General features: G+C 44.0%; 1 protein-coding gene across 1 annotated transcript in view; it reads left to right on the top strand.

The window, feature by feature from the left end:
* Positions 1 to 22160, top strand: part of PCDH15 (protocadherin related 15) — a 651760-nt gene that overhangs the window by 533699 nt on the left and 95901 nt on the right. Inside the window, exon 27 of the mRNA XM_064429942.1 lies at positions 10974 to 11102. Within this exon, the coding sequence (XP_064286012.1) occupies positions 10974 to 11102 (129 nt within the window). The remainder of the gene's footprint in view (positions 1 to 10973; positions 11103 to 22160) is intronic.

Raw genomic sequence — 22160 nt, 5'->3', positions numbered from 1 at the left:
GCTGTTGAGCACCTCTTGAAGTTCTTGTTACTGGTTCTAATAACAAAATCCACTTTAAGAACTCCACCCCCTCCTATCTCATCTCCTCCCTCAATCCCATTGGCAGGGGCTGCCCAGGGAGCTTTGGAGTCCCCATCCCTGGAGGTGTCCAAAGAAGGGCTGGAGGTGGCACTCAGTGCTCTGGCATGAGGATCAGTCACAGAGCAGATTTGATCATCTTGGAGATCTTTTCCAGCCTTGTTTGTTCCATGGCTCTATGATTTCTTACCAGATGTTTTGCCCTGGAATTTTGTAGCTGCAGGTGTGTGTGCATTGTTCTCGGAGCGAGATGTGGGCACACTCTGTAGCTTCAGCATTTTCCCTCTGCCAGGTTTGGGGTTTTTGTCACTGTCCCTTACCTGCCTGGAGCTGCTTTCTGCAATTTATATTTTCTGCCAGTTGTGGAGCACCTTTCTTCTTAAAATTGTCCAGCAATAGAACTCAGCTGACCAAAGCTTCTGGTGCCAGCAGCTGGAAAGGGTTAAGAGCTGGGCTTGCCAGGATTACAAAAAAGGCTGGATAAGCTCCTTGGCTTTCATTTTGCAAACAAATGGATGAAACAAGGCAGCTCAACCAAGCCATTAAATCTCCAGGCCTTTTCCATGCCAGGAAACAGTGGGTGTGACTGATTTGCCAGGCTTCCTTGTGTCTTTACAATTCCCTTGATTTGCAGCTCTTCTGGATGTGCTCCTGCTGTTTGACAGGCTCCTCCTGGAGGAGGTTCATGACTCACTCAAAGGTCCTGGTTGGTACCATGCCAAACCCTTCTGAGGACACAGATCCTTGGTCCAAGTGGTGCCATTTAATGGAGGAATTTTGCTTTTTAACTAGTTTGTATCAGGAAGCAGCAGTGTATTTCTAGGGGGGAAAAAAAATAATTCTACAATTACAAAACAACTGCTTCCCAAGCTCATTCACCTGCTGCTTGTCATCCAGCTCTGCTTTTTTTTTTTGAGTTCCATTAGTGCCTACAGAAAACTGGTGATGTCACCAGATGCCTTGTTGCAGTTCGCCTAAAATCCCAAAATTAATTCCCCAGGCAGGTACAATGTCATTTAAATCCCATTAACATATTTTAGTTGGTAACATATCCAACCTGATCCCTTTCCATCCAACATGAAACCAGCTATTAGAGTCAAACCTACTTAAAGTCAGCTTTTGGATTTTATTTCCTGTATTTGCTTGGGGTCTTTTTAAATTTGAAAGGCATTCAGAGGGAAAAGACTTTACTGGTGTGGGGGTTTTGATTGTAATTGTTGCAGGGTTGTTTGTTTGTTTGTTTTTCAGTGAGATTTGGTGGCTTGACTCTGCTCTAGCCCTGTCCTCCTCAGCTGGACAGGGAAAAAAAATATAAGGAAAGACTCAGGAGTGGAGATATGGACAGGGAGAGATCCCTCACCAAATATCGTCATGGGCAAAACAACTTGGGGAATCCATTGATCTTATTACCCACAAAATGAGAACAGGGTAATGGGAAGAAAAACAAATCTTGAGAACATCTTCCCACCACCCCTCCCTCCAGTGGCACAGGAGATGGGAATGGGGACTTGTGTCGTTTGTGCTCCTGCTTCTTCCTCAGGGAGAGGAGGTAGAGTCCTTCCCCTGCTCCAGCTTGGGGTCCATCCCACAGGAGACAGTTCTCCCTGAGCTGCTCCAGTGTGAGTCCATCCCATGGGCTGCAGCTCTTCGTGAACCACTCCCATGTGGATCCACTCCCATGGGTCAGTCCTTCAGGAAAAGGCTCCAGTGTGGGTTCCTCACAGGTCCTTAGGACTATTAGCAAGCCTGCCCCAGCATGGGCTTCTCTCTCCATACATCCACAAGTCCTTGCTCCAGCATGGGCTTCCCACCTCTCTCAGCATCCCTGTGTTCTGGTGTGGGCTCCTGCAGGAGCTGCAGGAGGAGCTCTGCAGCCTCCATGGGCTGCAGGGGCACAGCTGCCTCCTCATGGGCTTCCCCATGGAACCTCAGCTCCCCTGCCCCTCTTCCTGCCCTGCCTGGGTGTCTGCAGAGCTGCTCCTCTCCCATGCTCTCACTCCACTCTTCTGCAGTCACAATTACAACTGCACAATATCAATTTTCCTTCTCAAACCAGTTATCCTAGAGGCATCACCATCTCTGCCTGGTCAGTAGCAGGTTTATCCTGGATCCCTCGGTGTTGGCACTGTTGGTTCTTCCAGCAGCTCCTTAGAGAATCCACCCTTATAACCCCTCAGTACCAGAACCTTGCCACACAAAACCAGTCCAGGAGAATTTTCATCCTCAGTTGCCACATAGATAATTGGCATTTGTGGCTTGGTTTTGTGAACAACAGTCATAGGATCCCCAGATAAGTTCCAGTTGCATGGGATCTCAGGAGCTGGTGTTCCTCAGGCACTGACAATTTAAATGTGGTTATTTAATCCATACCTTTGAAGCATAAAGATTACCAAAAAGCCCTCACAGAGTGGGAAAAAGAGAACATTTGTATTGGTCTTTCATACTCACCTAAGTTCAGTGTTTGTAGCTTCATCCAGTGATACTGGTTCAGAAATTGAGGCCAGCACCCCAGAACTTCAATATTTCCCAGCCAAACTCTGTGTGAACAAAGATTTTTAGCTTTTATGACATGAAAGCAAAGGGGCATAACTTCTGGTCATGAGTTTTTAAATAATAGTGTATAAAATCCTGGAATACCTCAGCTGGGAAAGGTTGCTATGCTTGGAAATTGTTGATGCTTTCAGGAAGAAATTTATCCCAGACTGCCTTGAAAGCTTTTTGTCTCAACATGATGACTCTCTTGTTCTCAGAAAACAGGGGATGTTTTTCTCCATGGAGCTCAGCAAGGCTCAGGAATCTCCAGCCCTGACAGGATCTTCCTTGGCCTAGGGAGACACATTAAAATGGACTTTTCTTCCCATTCTGGTATCTCCAGGAGTTTGGAGGAGAACAGGACACCTCCCACGTGAGCTTGTGGGTCCAGCAGCCCCAGCCTCACACTTGTGGGGAGCAGCATTTCCTCTGGATGCCTTTCCCATACTTACGAATGTCACAGAATACTTAAAGTTGGAAAAGACCTCTGAAGTCATCAAACCCAACTATCCACCACTACCATGTCCTCGAGTGCCACATCCACATGTGTCTTGAACACTTCCAGGGATAAGGACTCCACCACTTCCTGAGAAGCTGTTCCAGTATTTCACAATGCTTTTGGTGAAGATATTTACTTTAATATCTAAGATAAACATCCTCTGGCACAACTTCAGGTCATTTCCTCTCATACTGGAGAAGACATCTCGCTCTTTCCTTTCCAGTTCCTGGATTCTTCATCTTGGACCCCCTTCCTCCACAGCTGCCACCAGGGCAGGCCAATGCTCTGTGCCTGCCCTAAAATCCACCGGAGTTTGGGATATGATACATTGTGATATTGGCTCTCCTTTTGATCCCTGATATTCTTTAGAGAAAACCCCATCATCATCATCAATGAAGTTTTTTGAGCTCATTTTTGCATTTGCAAAGTCCGTGGTCCCACACACCTGAATTTTTTTGGGGGTGGGTTTAAGATTTTTGGATTTTTTCTTGCTTGTTTTTCTGTGTCATTACCAAAGGGCTTAAGAGAGCTTTGACAAGACTGCTGTGGCACAGAGTAATTGAGGTTTCTCTTTTCTAAGCCCCAAGGCTGATTTAACTGATTCATGTGGTGTGGTGACAGTCATAGTGACACCATTTGACTTTGAGAGACTGCTAATTCTATCAAAATTAATCCAGAGCCACTTATGCCCTCACCCAGCACCTTGGCTTTCCGTGGAATGGGGTGGCCTGGCTGTCACCTTTCCATTACTCCTCCCTGGAATGCCTCTGATTGTTTAAAATGCTCAGCTGTGCTTCCCAGATTATTGTTGTTCTGAGTTATGACCTGGAGTATTAACAGGCTTGTGGGTTTCCCCTGGAAAACACGACCTGTCACCGTTAACAATCTGACACAACAAACAATTAAGGATGCATTAATTTAGCAGGCAGGAAAATGCTTTTATTTCCCAAGTAACGGGCTTTTAGTTGTCGACGGGCAAAGTGGCATGTAAAGGAAAAGTCCAAGTTCAATTTGTATTCACAAATAGGGCTGTGTTTGGTTACAATTTCACAACAAGAATTCCTGTCTTCATCTTTCAGAGGGAGAAGTTTGCAATAAATACATGTGGCTTTTGTCAGAAGAAAGAAGAAGCCTTCTGTACTCTTGAGTTTTGGCTTGTGCATGTCAGTTGATTTAGAGAGATGAAGCAGGAGCTCATTGTGTTTAGTGTGCCTTATGTGAAATAAGGGGGATTCCAACCTCCAAATACTAATGTCTCATCCTGAAAATATTCATCCAGCACTCAGAAACTGTCTGCCTGGCAAAGCAGAACAGCTAAGTGCCTAGTTTAGAAATCCATTTGGGAATTAGGTGTTCTTGAAAGTTCTCAGTCATCATGGGGATGTTCCCAACCTCCAGCTCCAACCTCCCTTTTTTTAATGTCTGAAGCAGCACCAGGGTGTGTTGTGGTCATGGTCACTTTGGGGTACTCAGAAATTTTACTGGCAGAGTCCAGATTCCTTTTTTTTTTTTTTTTTCTTGCTGTGAAGACTCAACCATCAGGCTACCAAACTCCTTTGGAAGTCCAGGAGAAGCTGTCACCCATCCAGCTGTTCAGGGAAGATCAGAGGTCACCTGGCTCTGGGAGGGTTTCTCCGAAAGCCATGAATCCAAGATCTATTCCTTCAATCTGACTGTGCCTATTCCTTCTGCAATGAACACTTCAGGAAAAAAGCAGGGATCATTCAAGCCCTGCAGAGCTCAGGACTGGTTTGGGGCCACATTTCCTGAGGAGTCAGAGGTGCCATCACCCTTGGAAGGGCATCTGAGACTGAAGCCAGTGCTCTGGGCACTGGAGGCAGAGATCAAACTGGATGCAGAACTCTGCTGTTCCTTGAAGGTCACGGAAAGAAGCAACAGTTGAAAAGTAGTGGGAACCTCAGGGAACTGAGGGAATCTCATCTCCTTCCCTGGCAGGGTGGGCAGGCTCTGGCACAGGGTGCCCAGAGCAGCTGTGGCTGCCCCTGGATCCCTGGCAGTGCCCAAGGCCAGGTTGGACAGGGCTTGGAGCAGCCTGGGACAGTGGAAGGTGTCCCTGCCCATGGCAGGGGTGGAACAGGATGGACTTTAAGGTCCTTTCCAACCCAAACCATTCCATGATTCTGTAATTTCAGTGCTTTGTGTTTAATCCTGGAAGTCAGACTTGGGGATTTTGGCCATCTTAGAAAATCAGTCATAATTCAGAGGCTCTGTCTCCCATGACACTTGAATTAATTCCCTGCCTTAGAGCAAACAGGAAGCTCTGAATCAAAATAATTTAAACAAGGATTTACTTCTTGAGTAGCATACAGAGAATTCATTAATTGCTGTAAATTTTCTGTTACTCCTTGGATCTGTGTCTGTTACTCCTTGTCTCTAGTGCACGTGAATTCCATTATACAGCAAGAAGGAAGCTAGAGGGAATATTCCCAAATATATGAAAGAGAACAATATACACAGATCCATAATTTGATCTTCCTCCTTGAAAGAACTTCTCAAATTATTTTCTTTCCAAGTTCTAATTAGAGACACTGCCTATTGCTATTTTCCTCAAAAGTTCTGTATTTTGTATAAGAAATCCTTACAAATTCCAGCTGATCTGTGAATTCCAGTTTGCACAAGAGGAGTTTGTCCAGACAGATTTCCTCCTCTTGGAGAGAAGGCTTTTCTTCCCACAGCAGCTCTTTTATTATGGAAACCTCCCAAACTTTCAGTGCTTGTGTGGCTTAGCATGGATAATATTCCCTATAGAGGCTTTGATTTCATGTGCTAAAAGGGAAGGGGTGAATTAAGGAATTCTCATAAAGCAATAGATTGATCCCAGTTTTCAATCCAAGGTTTGGAACAGATGGTAATTCCTAAATAAGAGATACAAATAAATAAGTTCTCATTATGAGGATGTTGAGGGGACAACTTCTGGCTCTGCAAAACAGCAAAGGGTGCTCAGACCTTGGCAGAGGCTGCCCAGGGAGCTTTGGAATCCCCATCCCTGGAGGTGTGCAAAGCCATGTGAATGTGGCACTTGGGGACACTGGTCAGGGTGGCCTTGGAAGTGCTGGGGAAGGGTTGAACTTGCTGGTCTTAGAGGGCTTTCCCAAGCTAAACAGTTCTATCTGTTTGTCAAGGATGTTCCTTAAATGTCCGTGTTTTACTCTTAATTTCTGCATGAAGTGCTCATATTTTCTGTTCTCTTTTGTGATGTATGAGGTTTTCATTTTGGGAGCTTTCCCTTTCAGCTTTATTTTGGAGTTTTAACAGTTTTTCTTTGTCTCATCTCCAGGCTTATTGGAATTTTTTCTCATTAGTGTAATTATTGACAAGCTACCAAATTACACTTCCCTTCACCTGAGGGTCTTCTCTCCAAAATTTCTTTGCAGTCCAGGTGGCAATATCCTCTTCATAGCTTGGAGGGGTGAGAGGGTTGGAAGATACTTCTTTTTAACTTCTCACGGAAGGAAAGAAGGTCTGAAAATGGAATCACAGAATTGTTAATTCTGTCCCCACTCAAATATAGTTTTCTTGAGGTGAATATCAAAAAATCCTGATATGGAGATCAGCAGAATTATTTTCTATTTCTTTTTTGATCAAATAAAGGCTTTGCCTCCAATTGTATTATTTGCAAACTACTTATCTCTGAACATGACAGGTTTGTCTAAGAGTTTGTCCAAATTAATAAACTTCCTCGACATCAGAGCCAAGAATGTTTCCTCTCCAAGGCATAGAATGCTCTCATCAATTCCCAACCTCAATTTAAATGACAGGGTACAAATAAAGTAAAAACAAAGTGGAATTTCCTTCAGATTTATCATCCATATCATATATCAGGGCCTGCCATCCTTAGGACTTGTGCAGGCGATGTAAATTTTACAATTATTGCTTAGGGAAGAATTATCTATGTAAGAAGTATTTGAGGGCCCCTAAGAAAGATATAAACTGCTCTTCTGTATCTTTTATTTATGTTCATTATAAAAGAGAAGTTAGCAGGGTTTCTCCAATAATGAGTAAGAAATGCCTGATATGAGGCTGAGATGGCTTTTTCCCTGGTTAAATTTCCAGGAATAGCTTTAGGATTCCTTCCCAAACGGTGCTGGATGATTCTGTTTTAGAAAAGCCTCATTTTTAACCAGGCAAAGCAGTTTCCAAACTTTCCCGTGCTGGATTTGCATGAAGAGTATCCCTGGAAAACCAGTTATGAATTAGGTGTGTCTCATTATTTTAGGGAACCAATTTAAAGAATTTTAGATATATTTAAATATTTGTGAAGACATTTTTTTGTTGCTTCTGTGCCTCTTTTAGTATCCTCAACAAACCTCGGCGACTTTTCATAATTGCTTAGGAAATCTGTGAATTCACTTTCCAGGAAAGATGGAGAGAGAGTCTTTACAAGGGCTTGGACACAGGGAATGGCTTCCCACTGCCAGAGGGCAGGGATGGATGGGATATTGGAAGGAATTGTTCCCTGGCAGGGTGGGCAGGCCCTGGCACAGGGTGCCCAGAGCAGCTGTGGCTGCCCCTGGATCCCTGGCAGTGTCCAAGGCCAGGTTGGATATTGGGGCTTTAAGCAGCCTGGGACAGTGGAAATTGTCCTGCCATGGCAGGGGTGGCACTGGATGGGCTTTCCAACACAAACTGTGATTCCATGATTTTTATGTGGACTCAAAGCCCACCCAGTGCCACCCCTGCCATGGGCAGGGACACCTTCCACTGTCCCAGGTTGCTCCAAACCTCAATGTTCCGCCTGGCCTTGGGCATTCCAGGGGCAGCCACAGCTTCTCTGGGCACCCTATGCCAGGGCCTCCACACTCTTCAATATGCTCTGATCCAGTGTCAGGCTGAAAAGAGTTTCTGGATTATCCCTGAGCACGGGCAGTTATTATTAATTCAGTGGGATTTTAGTGTCTCGTGACTTTTCCGTGATTCCCAGCAGGGATGATGATGTTGTTTCCAATCCTTCTCTGTGCTGCAGTTCTGGAAAAACCCCTGTATTTCATTGTGGTTGTTAAATAGGGGCTTTTTCAGAACAGCACATCAATCTGAGGTTGGAGCTTCGGCAAATCTTTGGAGCCATCTAATGGGGATTTAAAAATGTTGGTTTTGTTTAATAATCTTTGATCAGGCACTTTCTGATGTTAATGAGAGAAGGGCTGCTCTCAAGGACACACAGGTGAGCCCCACTTCATGGTAAAGGTGAGCATTGCTAAGGCGGCAGTGAAATAACAAATATATCCTGTATTTGGGTGATATATGGAGATTTTTAAGTATTCCCATTTCCTTTCGCAGTTTCAGAGTCTCTTACTGATTTTAAGGAAGAGAACCCAGGGGGTTGCTGCTAACCCGGAATCTGCTTTGAATGCTCCTTGTGATTTCACCCCCTGTTGGTCATTTGCTAAATTGTGATTAATAAAAAAGCAAGATTATGTGAAATATTTGTCTTATTACAATGATTTCTGAATTCATTCACATCTGATAATTTTCTAAACTATGACTCATGAAAACAGGGATTACTTGAAATGTTGGTCTTCTTATAGAATCTTATTTTAACACCCTTTCAAGTTCAGGGAGAGAACCATTTGATAAAATTTCCTAAATTAATTTTAGTTTTTATCTCAATAAGGTGGTTTTTTCCCTTGCAAAATATTATTTCTTTGCAAAAATATTGCCTTTTAAATTCAGATGTGAAAATTTAAATATAACAAATGGAGCACTGGCCTTGATGTGTTGGCTGACAGGGAGGGTGCTTAAGATGAATGAAGAATGGCCAGGAATGTGAAAAATACTGAAAATCCTTAGGCAAGAGTTGGGGAAAAAAACCAATCCCAAACATTTCTTTTCCTTCCTCCCTTTCTCCTTATAAAATCCTCTCAAAGAGACAAAATGCTGCAGATGATCAACCACAGCCCGTGAAAATTATCTGGAATGAAAAGAAATCTTTTCCAAATGGGAATTCCTGCCTTAATCCAGTGTTATTTAACACCATGTTGCCTCAGTTTATTAAATGAGAGGGTGTTTATTTCCCTGAATTTCATGGAGCTGAGTTACCTTTGGAAAAGCTGATTTACATTCAGTGTGCATCACAGCAGAGCAAACATTCTGGAGTGGCTTTTGTGTGGACGAGAAGGCAGAAAGTGCATTTTCCTTTTAAATAGAAAATGTGGGAATGGCAGTTTCAGGAACAATTAGCCAATAACTGGGGCTCAGTAAACAGAAGCTGCCAGCCTGGGAGCCCCTTGTGCTGTCTTGGTTCAAAATCCTCTGGATTTTGGAATTTTTAAGTAGTAAGGAGTTATTTTATGCAGATGTTGGGAGCTTTTAGGACAATGAAAGCACACCAACTGGATCTGGAGCTGGGAAGAGCTGCTTCTGACACCAGTAGAGCACCAGAAGATAGAGGTCTCCATTCAGACTTTTTGTTTGGGGTTTTGTTTGGTTTTGTTTTTTTTCCGTTTCTTTATTTTGCTGGTCTGGGGTTTTTGTTAAGGGAAGATGGTTGCAGGTTTCTCTATGAAGCTTGTGAGGTGCCACTTTCAAACAGGTTTGTTCTTCCTAAAGCAAAGGGATTTCTTCTGGGGTCACATCTCCACAGTGTAATTCCTGTGAGTGTCCTGTCATAAACATTTCATGGAATCTGGGAATTTTTATGGTTGGAAATGACCTCCAAGATTATCAAGTCCAACCTGTGACCAGGCACCACCTTGTAACTAAACCATGACTGCAAAGTGCCGCATCCTCTCACATTTTAAACACTTCCAGGCATGCAAGCTCAAAACCTCCCCTTTTAAACCTATCCCAAAGCTTGACCACCCATTCCATGCAGAAATTCCTGCTGCTGTCCAAGCTGAGCCTCCCCTGGCCCAGCCTGAGGCCCTTTCCCCTTCTCCTGTCCCTGTTCCCTGGCAGCACAGCCCGACCCCCCCCGGCTGTCCCCTCCTGGCAGGGAGTTGTGCAGAGCCACAAGGTCCCCCCTGAGCCTCCTTTGCTCCAGGCTGAGCCCCTTCCCAGCTCCCTCAGCCCCTCCTGGGGCTCCAGCCCCTTCCCAGCTCTGTTCCCTTCCCTGGCCATGCTCCAGCCCCTCCAGGGCTCTCTGGCTGGGAGGGCCCAAATTTCCCTCAGAGGAATTTGATATAAAGCATCAGAACACATAAGATTTAAGCTTTAAGACACTGAGTTGGATTAATTGATTTAAACTTCAATATATTAAACACAATAGTTTATTAAATAAGTCAATGTGCGGTTTTGATCTGGAGCTCTTACTCTATGGGAGCAGAGAAAAGGGATGTGACTCAAGCCAACACCTCTCCACCTTTTGGATTGGGAGAGAAAATTTCCATAGGTAGTACAGACATATTTCGTTGACATTTTATATTACAGTTAATTTTGCTCTTCCCACTTCCTGGGATGTTAAAACTGGGTTGTAAAATAGAACATCAGGATGGGGTGGGGGGAGGATAATACAGGATGATTGTTCTACTTAATCAGTTCAGTTAATTATCACTGTGGTGTATTTTGATTGATAAATCACTAATTTTCTTTTCACATTCTGGCAAATTTTGGTATTTCCAGATTTTTCCCTCCACTCACAACAAATATTCCTTAAATCCTTAAAATACTGAATAAAAACTAAAAGATAACTGATATTTTTCATGCATCTGTAATATATGAGTCAGTCTTGAGCTTGTCTTGTTTTGTCTTCTAAAAATTCAAAATAAACTCTTGAAACGCTTCTCTTTTCACAAAAGCATGTCTAAAAAACTTTATTATCTGCTTACTGGTGTTTCTGCAGTAGGGTTGTCACTTGGGAAGCTGTAAAATAAAGAGAATTTCTTCAAAATGTTCTTTTTCTGCCTAGACTTCGACTGCTACTGTCAATATAGTGGTGACAGATGTCAATGACAACGGACCAGTTTTTGACATGTTTCTCCCCAAAAACCTCTCTGTGCAGGAGGAGGAAGCCAATGCTTTTGTTGGTCAAGTAAGGGTAAGTCAATAAAATTCTTTATTTTATTTCCCAAACTGTCCAGATGATGAGGAAGGAGCACAAAATAATTGTGCCTTAGACAAAAACCCATCCAAATATCTACAGCTGAAATGCAAACTCTCCATTTGTGGCTACACAGTCACAGGGGCTTAAAAATATTGGAATTGTTTTCTTCCCTGTGCTAAATACTGAAAACACTTTGTCACTTAAAAATAGCACATTAAAAAGCCTGTTTTTAGGAAATTCCACTGTAAAAACTTGCTGGTAACAGATTTACAGGGTCAAAACAGTGTTGCCTCATTTTTAAATTATTTGTTTTGAGATAGAATTCAAACATGCTGAGCAAGTGACACCCGGGGGTAGGAAATTGTCACACCTAGGGGAAATTTTGAGGCCATTAAGGGGAAAATCAGTTAAACCCTTGAATGAAATCATTACTGACCTGGCATAAAAATAGGGAATAGTGTAAATTTGAGGGTTTGAAGCTGTAACACATGGGAGTCTTCTGGATGAGGATTCACTCTCTTGAAGAAAACATCACTTTTTTTTCGTCATGTTTGTTTTTCCTGACTCAAGGGAAAGAAGAAAATATTAATTAGAGGGGTTTTCAATCCAGAAGTTGAATATAATTCTCATATCTGTTACACTAAGGTTGGATCCAGTGGGAGCTGTAGGTAAAAGAGGAACTGGGAAGCATTTTTCAGGAATTTAGGTGAAAAATGTGCTTTTTTTTCCCAGCAGCAACCATATAAAAAAATGGGAGCTCCTTAAGTAGAAGCTTCAGAAAAACAGGACATTTTGGGTACTTTGGGAACCCAAATACCCATAATAATCATGTTCCTTCCCATCCTTATATTATTTAATAAGAAATCAGAGCTGGTCTTGGACAAAGTTTGGATCCCTTGGTGCAATTAAGTCAGTTTTGATAAATGGTTAAATTATTGCTCTGCTTTTTGTCTTTGCCTTCCTGTGTGGTTGTTTTTCATTTTGCATCCTAAAAGGCACAGGTGGAACATTTCAGATCAGTCCCAAATATCCTTCAAATCCATTTTGTGCTTTGCTGGGGGCCCTCAAGGCTCAATCATCTTCTCAAACACGAGCTTGCCTCTATTTTTAGCTGTGACAGAACTGTAAAATGCAACAAATAATTGCCACAAGAAGCTCCCTGGCTTCTAAATTAGTGCAATTTCTAAGTTGTGTGGAAATGAAAATATTTATTGTGGTCTTGGGATAATTTATTCCTATTTGGAGTGACAGAAACTGCTTCTGACTTTCCCTGTGCTTTTTATCCCTGGATGGAGAAATCTTTTTCTTTATAGCCCAAATACTGGGTATATTTCTCCTCTGTCATGTTCACAACTGCAAATTGATGTAGGGGTATCCATTGGAAATGCCATTGTGTGGTATAGAAAAGAGAAATTGGGGCATTTGGAATTTTTGTTTTCTGGCTCCAGTGAGATTATTGAAATAATGGTGATGAGAATTTGGGTGTAGCTGTGTTGTTTGAGGATATTCCTTAAAAACTGAAATAGCTTTTGCTGTGTTGTGCTTCACTGTAGATAAAACCACAGTGAGTATGGGAGAGGTGCTAATGGGAATAAGTTTTGTATGGAAGCTTTAATGTGGATAAAATGTACATAAAGGGCTATTTTAGATGGGAATAGCCTGGTAAAAGAAGAAATCCTTATAGTTCTGTGTGGCTTACCTACCAAGAATCAGCCCTCTGATTAACAAAACTGCTTTTCAGAAAAGTTTTTACTCATTTCAAACAGAAACCTAAAATCCACCAGGGCAAGTATTCATACAGAGGATTTTAAATGAAAATACAGATTTAGATTTTGTGGTGTCCCTTTCCCTTTGGAATGTCACCTTCCCATTTTACCTGGGGAAAAATAAATAGCAAGAGATTTTTACCTTAAAACCCAATGTCTGTCCCTGCTGCTCATGGGAGCAGAGACTCTGGTGAGGAAGGATGTTGAAAAGATGCTCAAACCACTTTGATCCCTCAGGAGGTTTGGTCTCAGGATTGGGTGCCTGGGCTCATTGTCAGAATTCCAGAGTGGTTTGGGTTGGGAGGGATGTTAAATCTCATTCCATTCCAGTCATGCCACCCTGGACACTTCCAGGAATGGGGATTCTAAGCAGTTTGGGGTGTAAATCAATCAGAACACTCTCAGGAATAACTCCTGCCACAGACCAGAGATTTCCGTGCTCTGCTTTGTTTTCAGTGGGAAAGCTGGACTTTCAAATAGATTCCTGTAAGGATTTTGATAATATTTTGGGCTGGTTTCCCAGGGAGATGTAGCAGGAAGGCAGGGAGAGGTTTCCTGTGGGAGAGGGAGGGTTTGGAGCGTTTATTCCATGCAGGCAGACAATATCCACACTTGGAAGTGCTCTCCCTCTCCAGCAGCTCTGCTGCCAGCTGGAGCTGCAGGAGGCACTGGCACAGCAGTGCTGCCTGTGAGCATTCCAGGAGCCTCCTGAAGATGAAAAGAACAAAAGGCAGACAGGATAATGCTGCCAGTGGAGCGAATGTGTTCCCAATCCTTTTATTTCCTGCTGTTTTCTCTAAATTGGGGCAGTCAGAGGTGGATTGGATTCCCTGCTGCTGCTTCCCCTCTGATCCTGGGGATTCCCCAGTAAGGCAGGAGCACAGCTGCTGTGTGAAAGTCTCCACAAAGGGCCCCCAGGAATCCAAAAGCTCCAGCTGGAAACTCCACAGTGAAATTCAGGCACTTTCTTGCAGTCTAAACCAGCTGGAGATGGGGCATCAGGATGATCTGCGGTGTACACTGCACTTTCATCAATTCCAGGGGCATGGGAGGTAAAAAAGATGGAATGACACTTAGGAAAGGGATCAATATATTGATCTGCAGCCATGTTCACAGCCTTGGGCAGGGGAAGACAGTCCCCAGCAGTTTGTTGCAGACTCTAGAAAAGCAGCCTGGGGTTAAACAAAAAGCTGTTGAGCTGATCCCTGGAGGGGAAAGACATCCCTTGACAGAAGTTTTTATTCATTTGGGGTTTTATTTATATCCAGATTCTTTCACCCAACCCCATAATTCATTTATTGTTAGATATTTTGGTGTCATTGATCAGCACTGTGTGAAAACTCCAGCATGAATGTGTTGCTATCAAGGAGAGATGGCCACAGGGAAGGAAATGAGATGGAAAATGGGGATAAAGAATTATGTGCTTAAGTATCACTGGCCCTTGGATCTTCCCTAAAATGGAAACAGGATAAATTAATTCCAGTAATTACAGCAGTTTGCAGGGTGTGTGATACCTCTGTCACCTGCTTGGTTTTAAGTTACACAATAAATGCTTTAAGAAAAGTTGTTTTTTAGGATGGACCTATTCTTACTACTGGAAAAGATGGGAAAGTTTGGAGGAATTTATTTGGTTGTACTATACTAGCTCTCCTGAATGCTGATGAAATGTAATTATTTCCCAACAGAGCTTTCTGGCCATGGGTATCAGCGAATTCTTACAGGCTCCTGTTTTTATTTAATAAATTCATAAAGTGATAAACCCTGGATCTAAAGCCCAATTTAAATTTCACGGCTGTTGGGTAAAGCTTGTTGTGTTGGACTAAATGACCTCTGGAGATCTCTCAAAAACAGCTCCTCCTGTGTTTCTACAAGCAGGAAAAACTCCTTAAAATGCTGGTGAGGAATTATTGCCCATGCACATGGAATGGTTGGGATGAGATGAGCTTTAAGGTCCTTTCCATCCCAAAGCATCTGTGGTTCTATGATTTTATTACATTACAGTATCTTGTGGAAAAGTCTAGAAAGGAATCTGAGTTTTCCTAAATCCCCACTGCATTGTTTTCAGTGTGAAGGGTGTGATTTCCCAAAACCTGCACTGCAGATTGTACTTTGTCTGTGTTAAAGATACAGGCTCCTGAAATTAAATTCCCAAATTTCTTGGACTTTAAGACAACTTGAAGGAAAAATAGAGGTGGAGATAAAAAGAGAAGACCAGGAAAAAAGGGAGATTTACTGGCAGGAGAGGACAATCCAGGAGGAAAAGGAATTAAAATTAGACGTGGAAGAGATAGGACAAATCCAGGAAAAAGGGGGATTTAATGGCAAGAGAGGACTATCCAGGAGGGAAAGGACTTGAGCCTTTGGGGAAGAATAAAATCACAGGCTCTGAAGTAAATCTCAAATACCCAGAGTGAGTCCAGGACTCCTGCTCACTGTATGACCCAGTGGCTAACAATGCAGTTTGAATTAATCTCATAAATGTAAAACCAACAGGAGCAGCTGGGATTTGAGTCAGAATCCATGAAAAAGCAAATCAGACCCCAAACTTAGAGAATTAGAATGTAGCAGATGAACTCCAAGCAGAGAAAGCGCAGGTTTCATTTCTTGTAAGTGGTTGGATGATTACAAGATCATTGGGAGACAGCCTTGGTGGTATAATTTCCTTCAGTTTATTAAGGAATTTGTCCCCAGGTAGGATAGAAAGGACTTCAGTAAGGCCTTTAGCACTGTCTCTCTCAAGATTCTCATGGAGATGTTGGTCACAGAAAAAAAATTCATGTATTCTAGTTGGATTTTCATGTTTGTTGACAGGCAAATTCCGCTTACAACAAGATTGATGTCTTGAGTCCAAAGCTGTGGCATCAGGAGAAGGAGGTGGGGTTATAAATTTGGGCTGTTTATTTCCATTCCGGACCATCAGTGCTGGACAGAATTACCTCTTCCTGTTGGCACCAGGGAATTCCTGGAGGGTATTTGGCAGCAGTGGCTGCAGCTATAGTTCCTCATCTTTTTCCATGAACTTAGGTCAGCTTGGATACAGCTGAGAGGTTGACAAAGCTCCTTGCCACCCACATCGTGGCCTCTTAAGTGAAAGGGATTTCAAAAGCTGTGCTCTTGTCTTCCCTGTTCCCAAAATTTATTATATTTGTGCATTCATCTGCACCTTTGCCCTCCAGATAATATTTGTGCTTTAATGCAGTGGAAATACTGATATTTGTTATCAGCATGTTCATGGCAGTTGATTGTTGAGAGTCTAAGGATTTCCCATGAAAGGAATTCTTGGTTTTGTCTGCTGACACTTTACATTTTGGGATGCCCTTAAACACTGTTATCTTTTTCAGTTTGATGCCAAACTAAATTTTCTGAATCAGTGATTTCGTGTCTCTGGTTCATGCCCTTTTAGGATTTTGATGCCTGATTCCCATCCCTGGCAGTGCCCAAGGCCAGGCTGGATGGGGCTTGGAGCAGCCTGGGACAGTGGAAAGTATCCCTGGCCATGGCAGGGGTGGCACTGGATGGGCTTTAAGGTCTCTTCCAACTCAAAGTCAAGAGAAATTCCAAAAAATAACATTAGAGAAATATTTGGGAGCCCAGTTAAATGTGCAGAATTTAAACAGTATATTCCATCTGTGATTTCTGTGATTTTGGGAGGGCTTTGTGGTGTTTTGATTTTTCTAGTGTGCAAATGCATTGGTTTAATCTCTTGATCATATCATTGCCAAAGAACACACTCATCAAAACCCCAAAGTTTTAATCATCCTTTCAGGACAACCAAGTCTCCAAGGTTAGGATTTTGTTGTGTGCCAGCCTGAAGAAAGCTGGGCTGGTTGAAGCTATGAAGTGTTAAAATGTGATTAACTCATGTAGGCGGTTCACCAGCTCATCCAGTGATGGGTTTGCAGCCATGAGCTTTTGGATTTTCATTTATATTTGCTCTTAGGGTTTAACTGCTCTTAATGTGCAATTTTGTTTGGAATCACATTTAATTGGTTTTGGAATTAACCCTCCAGGTGCACTGGAATTGGCAGAGACCATGGAAGTAATCATCCAGGGTTCTTCTGGCTTGTCTAATGCCTAAAAATAGGGCAGGGTTGGAAAATTATGTCAGTATTTGAAAATGTACAGAGTGTTTCCTTTATCCTCCTCTGAGCAGAGTGAAGGATAAGCTGCCATGACCTGGGAATTCAGTAGGAAGCTCAAGTTCCTGGAGGATATCCACAAAACCTGCAGGATTTTTCCAAAGGATGTGTGTGCGCTTGGGCCTCAAAGATGTAGAATTTGCTTTGAAATTGCAAGACAGCCAAAATCAAAGAATCAAAGACCTGTTTTGGCTAGAAGGGACCTCAAAGCAAATCCAGTGCCACCCCTGCCATAGGCAGGGACACCTTCCACTGTCTCAGGCTGCTCCAAGTCCCAGTGTCCAGCCTGGCCTTGGGCACTGCCAGGGATCCAGGGGCAGCCACAGCTGCTCTGGGCACCCTGTGCCAGGGCCTGCCCACCCTGCCAGGGAACAATTCCTTCCCAGTATCCCGTCCATCCCTGCCCTCTGGCAGTGGGAAGCCATTCCCTGTGTCCTGGCACTCCATCCCTTGGAAAAAATCTCTCTCTGTCTCTCCTGGAGCTCCTTCGGGATCTGGAAGGTCACAATTTTGTCACCCCAAAGCTTCTCCTCTCCAGGCTGAACAATCCTGGCTCTCCCAGCCTTTCCTTCCAACAGAGCAGCTCCATCCATCTAAGAAAATTTAAAAGTGACAGCCTGTGTGAAATCTGGCAAGAAGCAGCAAAAGAGAGGAAAAGCCTTTCTGAACTTTAGGAAAAAAGGGAAGTCCAACTTTTATGGATGACTGATGTTCCCTCCTTAAAATACTTACAAATATTTGCTTTATGATGAAAAGGTCAGGCACATTTCAGATATTTGTGGCTTCTGACTGCATCTGGGAGATGTTAATTTTGTCCTGTGGGCACAAACTGTAATCTCCCTGCATAACAAGACCAAAATCCAATCTAACACTCCCACCCACACTTGATTTGCTGTTTGACACAAATGAGGGGCTTGGGAATACTTCCAACCCAGAGTAATAAACCCATTAAACCCTCAATAATAAACCTATTAAACCCCTAGTATAAAAGAATCATGTTATCTGCCATGAGAACAATAATTCTCACCAACAGCATCATTTGGATCCTCCAGCACAATTCCTTCCTTGAGCTGTGGAATACTGGGGGAGCTGTCTGAAATCAGGAGTTTGGTTGGGTTGGGTAGGGATTGTGGGGAACTTTTGTTCCCAAAGAAGGGAAATTTAAACTGAAGGAAGGTGGTTTTGTGGCAGAGTGGTCCCTAAGAAATGTTTCAGCCTGCAGGAGAGGGGGATACCAAATGTGCTTGTGTCTGATTTGGAGACAAGTAGGAATAATGTTTGCAAACAAACATAAGGTTTGTTTTGCTGTTTTCCGGCTCCAACATTCCAGGGACAAATCCTCAATTAACCTGCCCAAATCCTGTCACCATCATGAGCAAGAGTTGAGGATACAATATGAGGTTTCTTTTGCAAAGCATGATAATGATATAATGAATATTGTTGACATTCAAGCCCTTGTCATTATATTTCAGAGTTAATGATGCTTCATAGGTGTCTTAGTCACTCCCATCTCCCAGGACTGTGTTTTCCTGCTGTTTGAGGTGGAGGGAGATAATTTGATACTCTGGAGCACTGTTGGTTTATATTCCTGAGGGTTTCCTGGTGATGTGGAAGCAGAGCTGGTAACACAAATCTGAATTTACCACATCAGGTAAAGGCAGGCACCTTGTAGGTGATGGCATCTCTAATAAATATGGGATGTATTTTCTGGGAAATAAAGTAGTGAGCCATTCGTATTCCCAGGTTTCCATGTTTGTTTTATCATGCAGTACTTAATGAATTAGAGATGGAAACAAGAGTCATCCTGGAGATCTGAGGAGTCACCAGAACAACAGCAGTACTTGCCCTGTCTCTTTGCATGGATACATTTTTCCTGATTCTGGATAAACACCTCGAGATGTATCCTGGGCTCATCCCACAGTGTAGAGGGAGGGGATGCTCCCCCCTCTATTTTGCTTAGGTGAGAGCCCATCTGGAATTCTCTGCACAGTTCTGGTTCTCCCAAAATAAGAAGGACATGGAACTGTTGGAGCAGGTCCAGAGGAGGTCATGGAGATGCTGAGGGGTCTGGAGCATCTTCCCTGTGGAGCCAGGCTGGGAGAGCTGGGAATGCTCAGCCTGGAGAAGGGAAGGGTGTGTGGAGACCTCACAGCTCCTTCCAGGGCCTGAAGGGACACAGGGGAGCTGGAGAGGGGACCCTTCAACAGGAGCTGCAGTGACAGGGAATGGCTTCCCACTGGCAGAGGGCAGGGATGGATGGGATATTGGGAAGGAATTGTTCCCTGGCAGGGTGGGCAGGCCCTGGCACAAGGTGCCCAGAGCAGCTGGGGCTGCCCCTGGATCCCTGGCAGTGCCAAGGCCAGGCTGGACAGGGCTTGGAGCAGCCTGGGACAGTGGAAGGTGTCCCTGCCCATGGGATGGGGTGGCACTGGATGGGATTTAAGGTACTTCCCGCCCAAACCAGTCTGGGACTCTGTGAGTCAGTGAGATAGACAGGATGGGCTACATTTGAGATTCAATGATACTATGGCCGTGTCTTAGAATCTCTTCTATTCCTTTTGTAGTTTATCTCTTTTTTTAGTTCTCTCCTGTTATTTGGGTTTTTTTTATAATCTGGTTTGGGTTCTTTTGGTCCCAGTTTCCGTGGTGCCTGTGTCACCAGTGGCCTTTGAGGGTTGTGTTGCCTCCAGCAATCACAGCTGCTGCTTCTGCTGCCTCCTGTCAGGTAGGAGCAACGTCTGCAAGGCTGTGAAGAGCCTTCTGCCTGTAAATACTTCTGCAGCTCCTTTTAGGGTCTGCTGTCATCTGGTGGCCCTTTAACTACCAAAACTTCAGGACTTTCACCATATTATTTGTGCAAATCACCGGGGATGGGTTGTGGTGGAAAGCCTTGAGTGGGCACAGGAATGTACTCTTGCCTCTTTTAAGTCCTGCCATTTTCTCCTTGGGAAGAGAATGGGACTTTCTTTAGGATTCAGGTTCTATGGGAATGAACTGTTTCCTGACTTCTGTCCACCTCTGTACCTGTTCAGTCAGGGAATTCAGCCCAGTGTTGGTAATGACCAAATGGGACTAAAATCCCTGGGACATCACAGGTTTGGTTTTCAGGGTTGGGATAAATTCAACCAGGGCTGTTTTTCTGAAGCAGAACTTCATGAAAGCTCCCCATTTTCCACACCTCCTCTTCCCTCGCTTCCTGACAAGTCTTGTACTTGTTGGTGACAGGTCTAGGGATGAAATTGGGGTTAAAATTGTCCATTTTGGTATGTAATGATGATTGCAATGGATGACAGAGAGTGTTCACACCAACAGCAAGTCCTTGTCTAAGGAGCTGCTTCCCACAGGCTCCAAGAGGCTCTGGGAAACTATTTCCATATGGGAACAGTTGTGCACCCTTGAGACAGGATTGTTTTAGGAAACAGATTAAACTCTTTTTCTTTCTTATCCAAAAAGAACATTATCTCTTTTCAAGTTTAGAGTAATAAAAATGTTAATTCTTTACCAGTGTTATGGTGGTATAATCCCAATTAGATAATTGGATTTAATAATGATGCTTTGCTCACTACTCTTTGTAGAAATATGTGTTTAATATCTTTGTCAAGGATCTGGATGAGAGGATCAAGTGCATCCTCAGTCAGTTTGTGCAGAACCCCAAGCCAGGTGGGAGTGTGGCTGTGCTGGAGGGCAGGGAGCTCTGCAGAGGGATCAGGACAGGCTGGATCCGTGGGCTGAGGTTCAGCAAGGCCAAGAGCCAGGTCCTGCCCTGGGGTCAGCCCAGGCCCTGCAGCTCCAGGCTGGGCACAGGGGCTGGAAAGGGCCCCTGGGGAAAGGCCCTGGGGGCTGTGCCAGGGCTGGACAGGAGCCCAGGGGGGCACGAGGCCAAGGGCCCCTGGGCTGTGCCAGCCATGGGGTGGCCACAGGCCCAGGGCAGGGCCTGTCCCCTGGGCTGGCCCTGCTCAGGGACCTCCAGGGCTGTGCCCAGTTCTGGGCCCTCACAGAGAGCCCTGGAGGGGCTGGAGCGTGGCCAGGGAAGGGAACAGAGCTGGGAAGGGGCTGGAGCCCCAGGAGGGCTGAGGGAGCTGGGAAGGGGCTGAGCCTGGAGCAAAGGAGGCTCAGGGGGGACCTTGTGGCTCTGCACAACTCCCTGCCAGGAGGGGACAGCCAGGGAGGGTCGGGCTGTGCTGCCAGGGAACAGGGACAGGAGAAGGGGAAAGGGCCTCAGGCTGGGCCAGGGGAGGCTCAGCTTGGACAGCAGCAGGAATTTCTGCATGGAAAGGGTGCTCAGGCCTTGGCAGGGGCTGCCCAGGGAGCTTTGCAGTGCCCATCCCTGCAGGTGTGCCAGGAAGGGCTGGAGGTGGCACTCAGTGCTCTGGGCTGGGGACAAGGTGGGCATTGGGCACAGCTGGGACTCCATGGGCTGGCAGGGATTTTCCAGCCTCAATCGTTCTGGAATTCTGTGAGCCAAATTAGTCCTGCAGAATGTGGCAAAGGTGTTTCTGCCTAAGGATGTGCACAAATGAGTTTGCAACATTCATAGTCATGCTTTTAAGAACACAGTTGCAAAGCCTGCCATATATTTGAAAGTAATTTTAATTTCCTTTCCTAAACAAGAAGTTTACCTATTCTAAAACATGCTTCCAAACCAACCTGTTGCAAAACTCTTGTCTCATGAGAATTTTTTGTCACAGTTTCCAATTATAGGCGTATTTCAGATTACTCTTGGAGATTCCTTTGGGACTTTTTGGGTTGTTTGTTTTGGTTTTTTTTTTTAGATCTATTATTTCTACAGAGGAAATTGAATTGATTGGAAATTAAGCAAATCCAGCTGACAGATGTGGATTAGAAGGATGCTATATACCTATGGACCAGTCAGAATGGAGTTATAGCAACCTCCCTTTAGCACATGGGCATGATGCAGAGAAGAAACACAGTGATTGTTTTCCTTATTAGCAATTTTAATTAACTTTTAATTGATTTCTAGCAAGATAAATGGTTTCATTACCAAGCCTTACAATGAACACCATCACCAGAATTAAGCATTCCCGGCGACTGTTCTGAAAACAAAACATGCAAATCTCTTATGATCTTCACAGATGTCATTCATAAAGGCAAATAAATGAGAATAGAGTAGGGCAGAGTGCCCTTTG

This window comes from Passer domesticus, chromosome 8 (assembly GCF_036417665.1).
Source record: "Passer domesticus isolate bPasDom1 chromosome 8, bPasDom1.hap1, whole genome shotgun sequence".
In the NCBI taxonomy this organism is placed as follows: domain Eukaryota; kingdom Metazoa; phylum Chordata; class Aves; order Passeriformes; family Passeridae; genus Passer; species Passer domesticus.
This window is presented reverse-complemented; position numbering and strand designations above follow the sequence as displayed.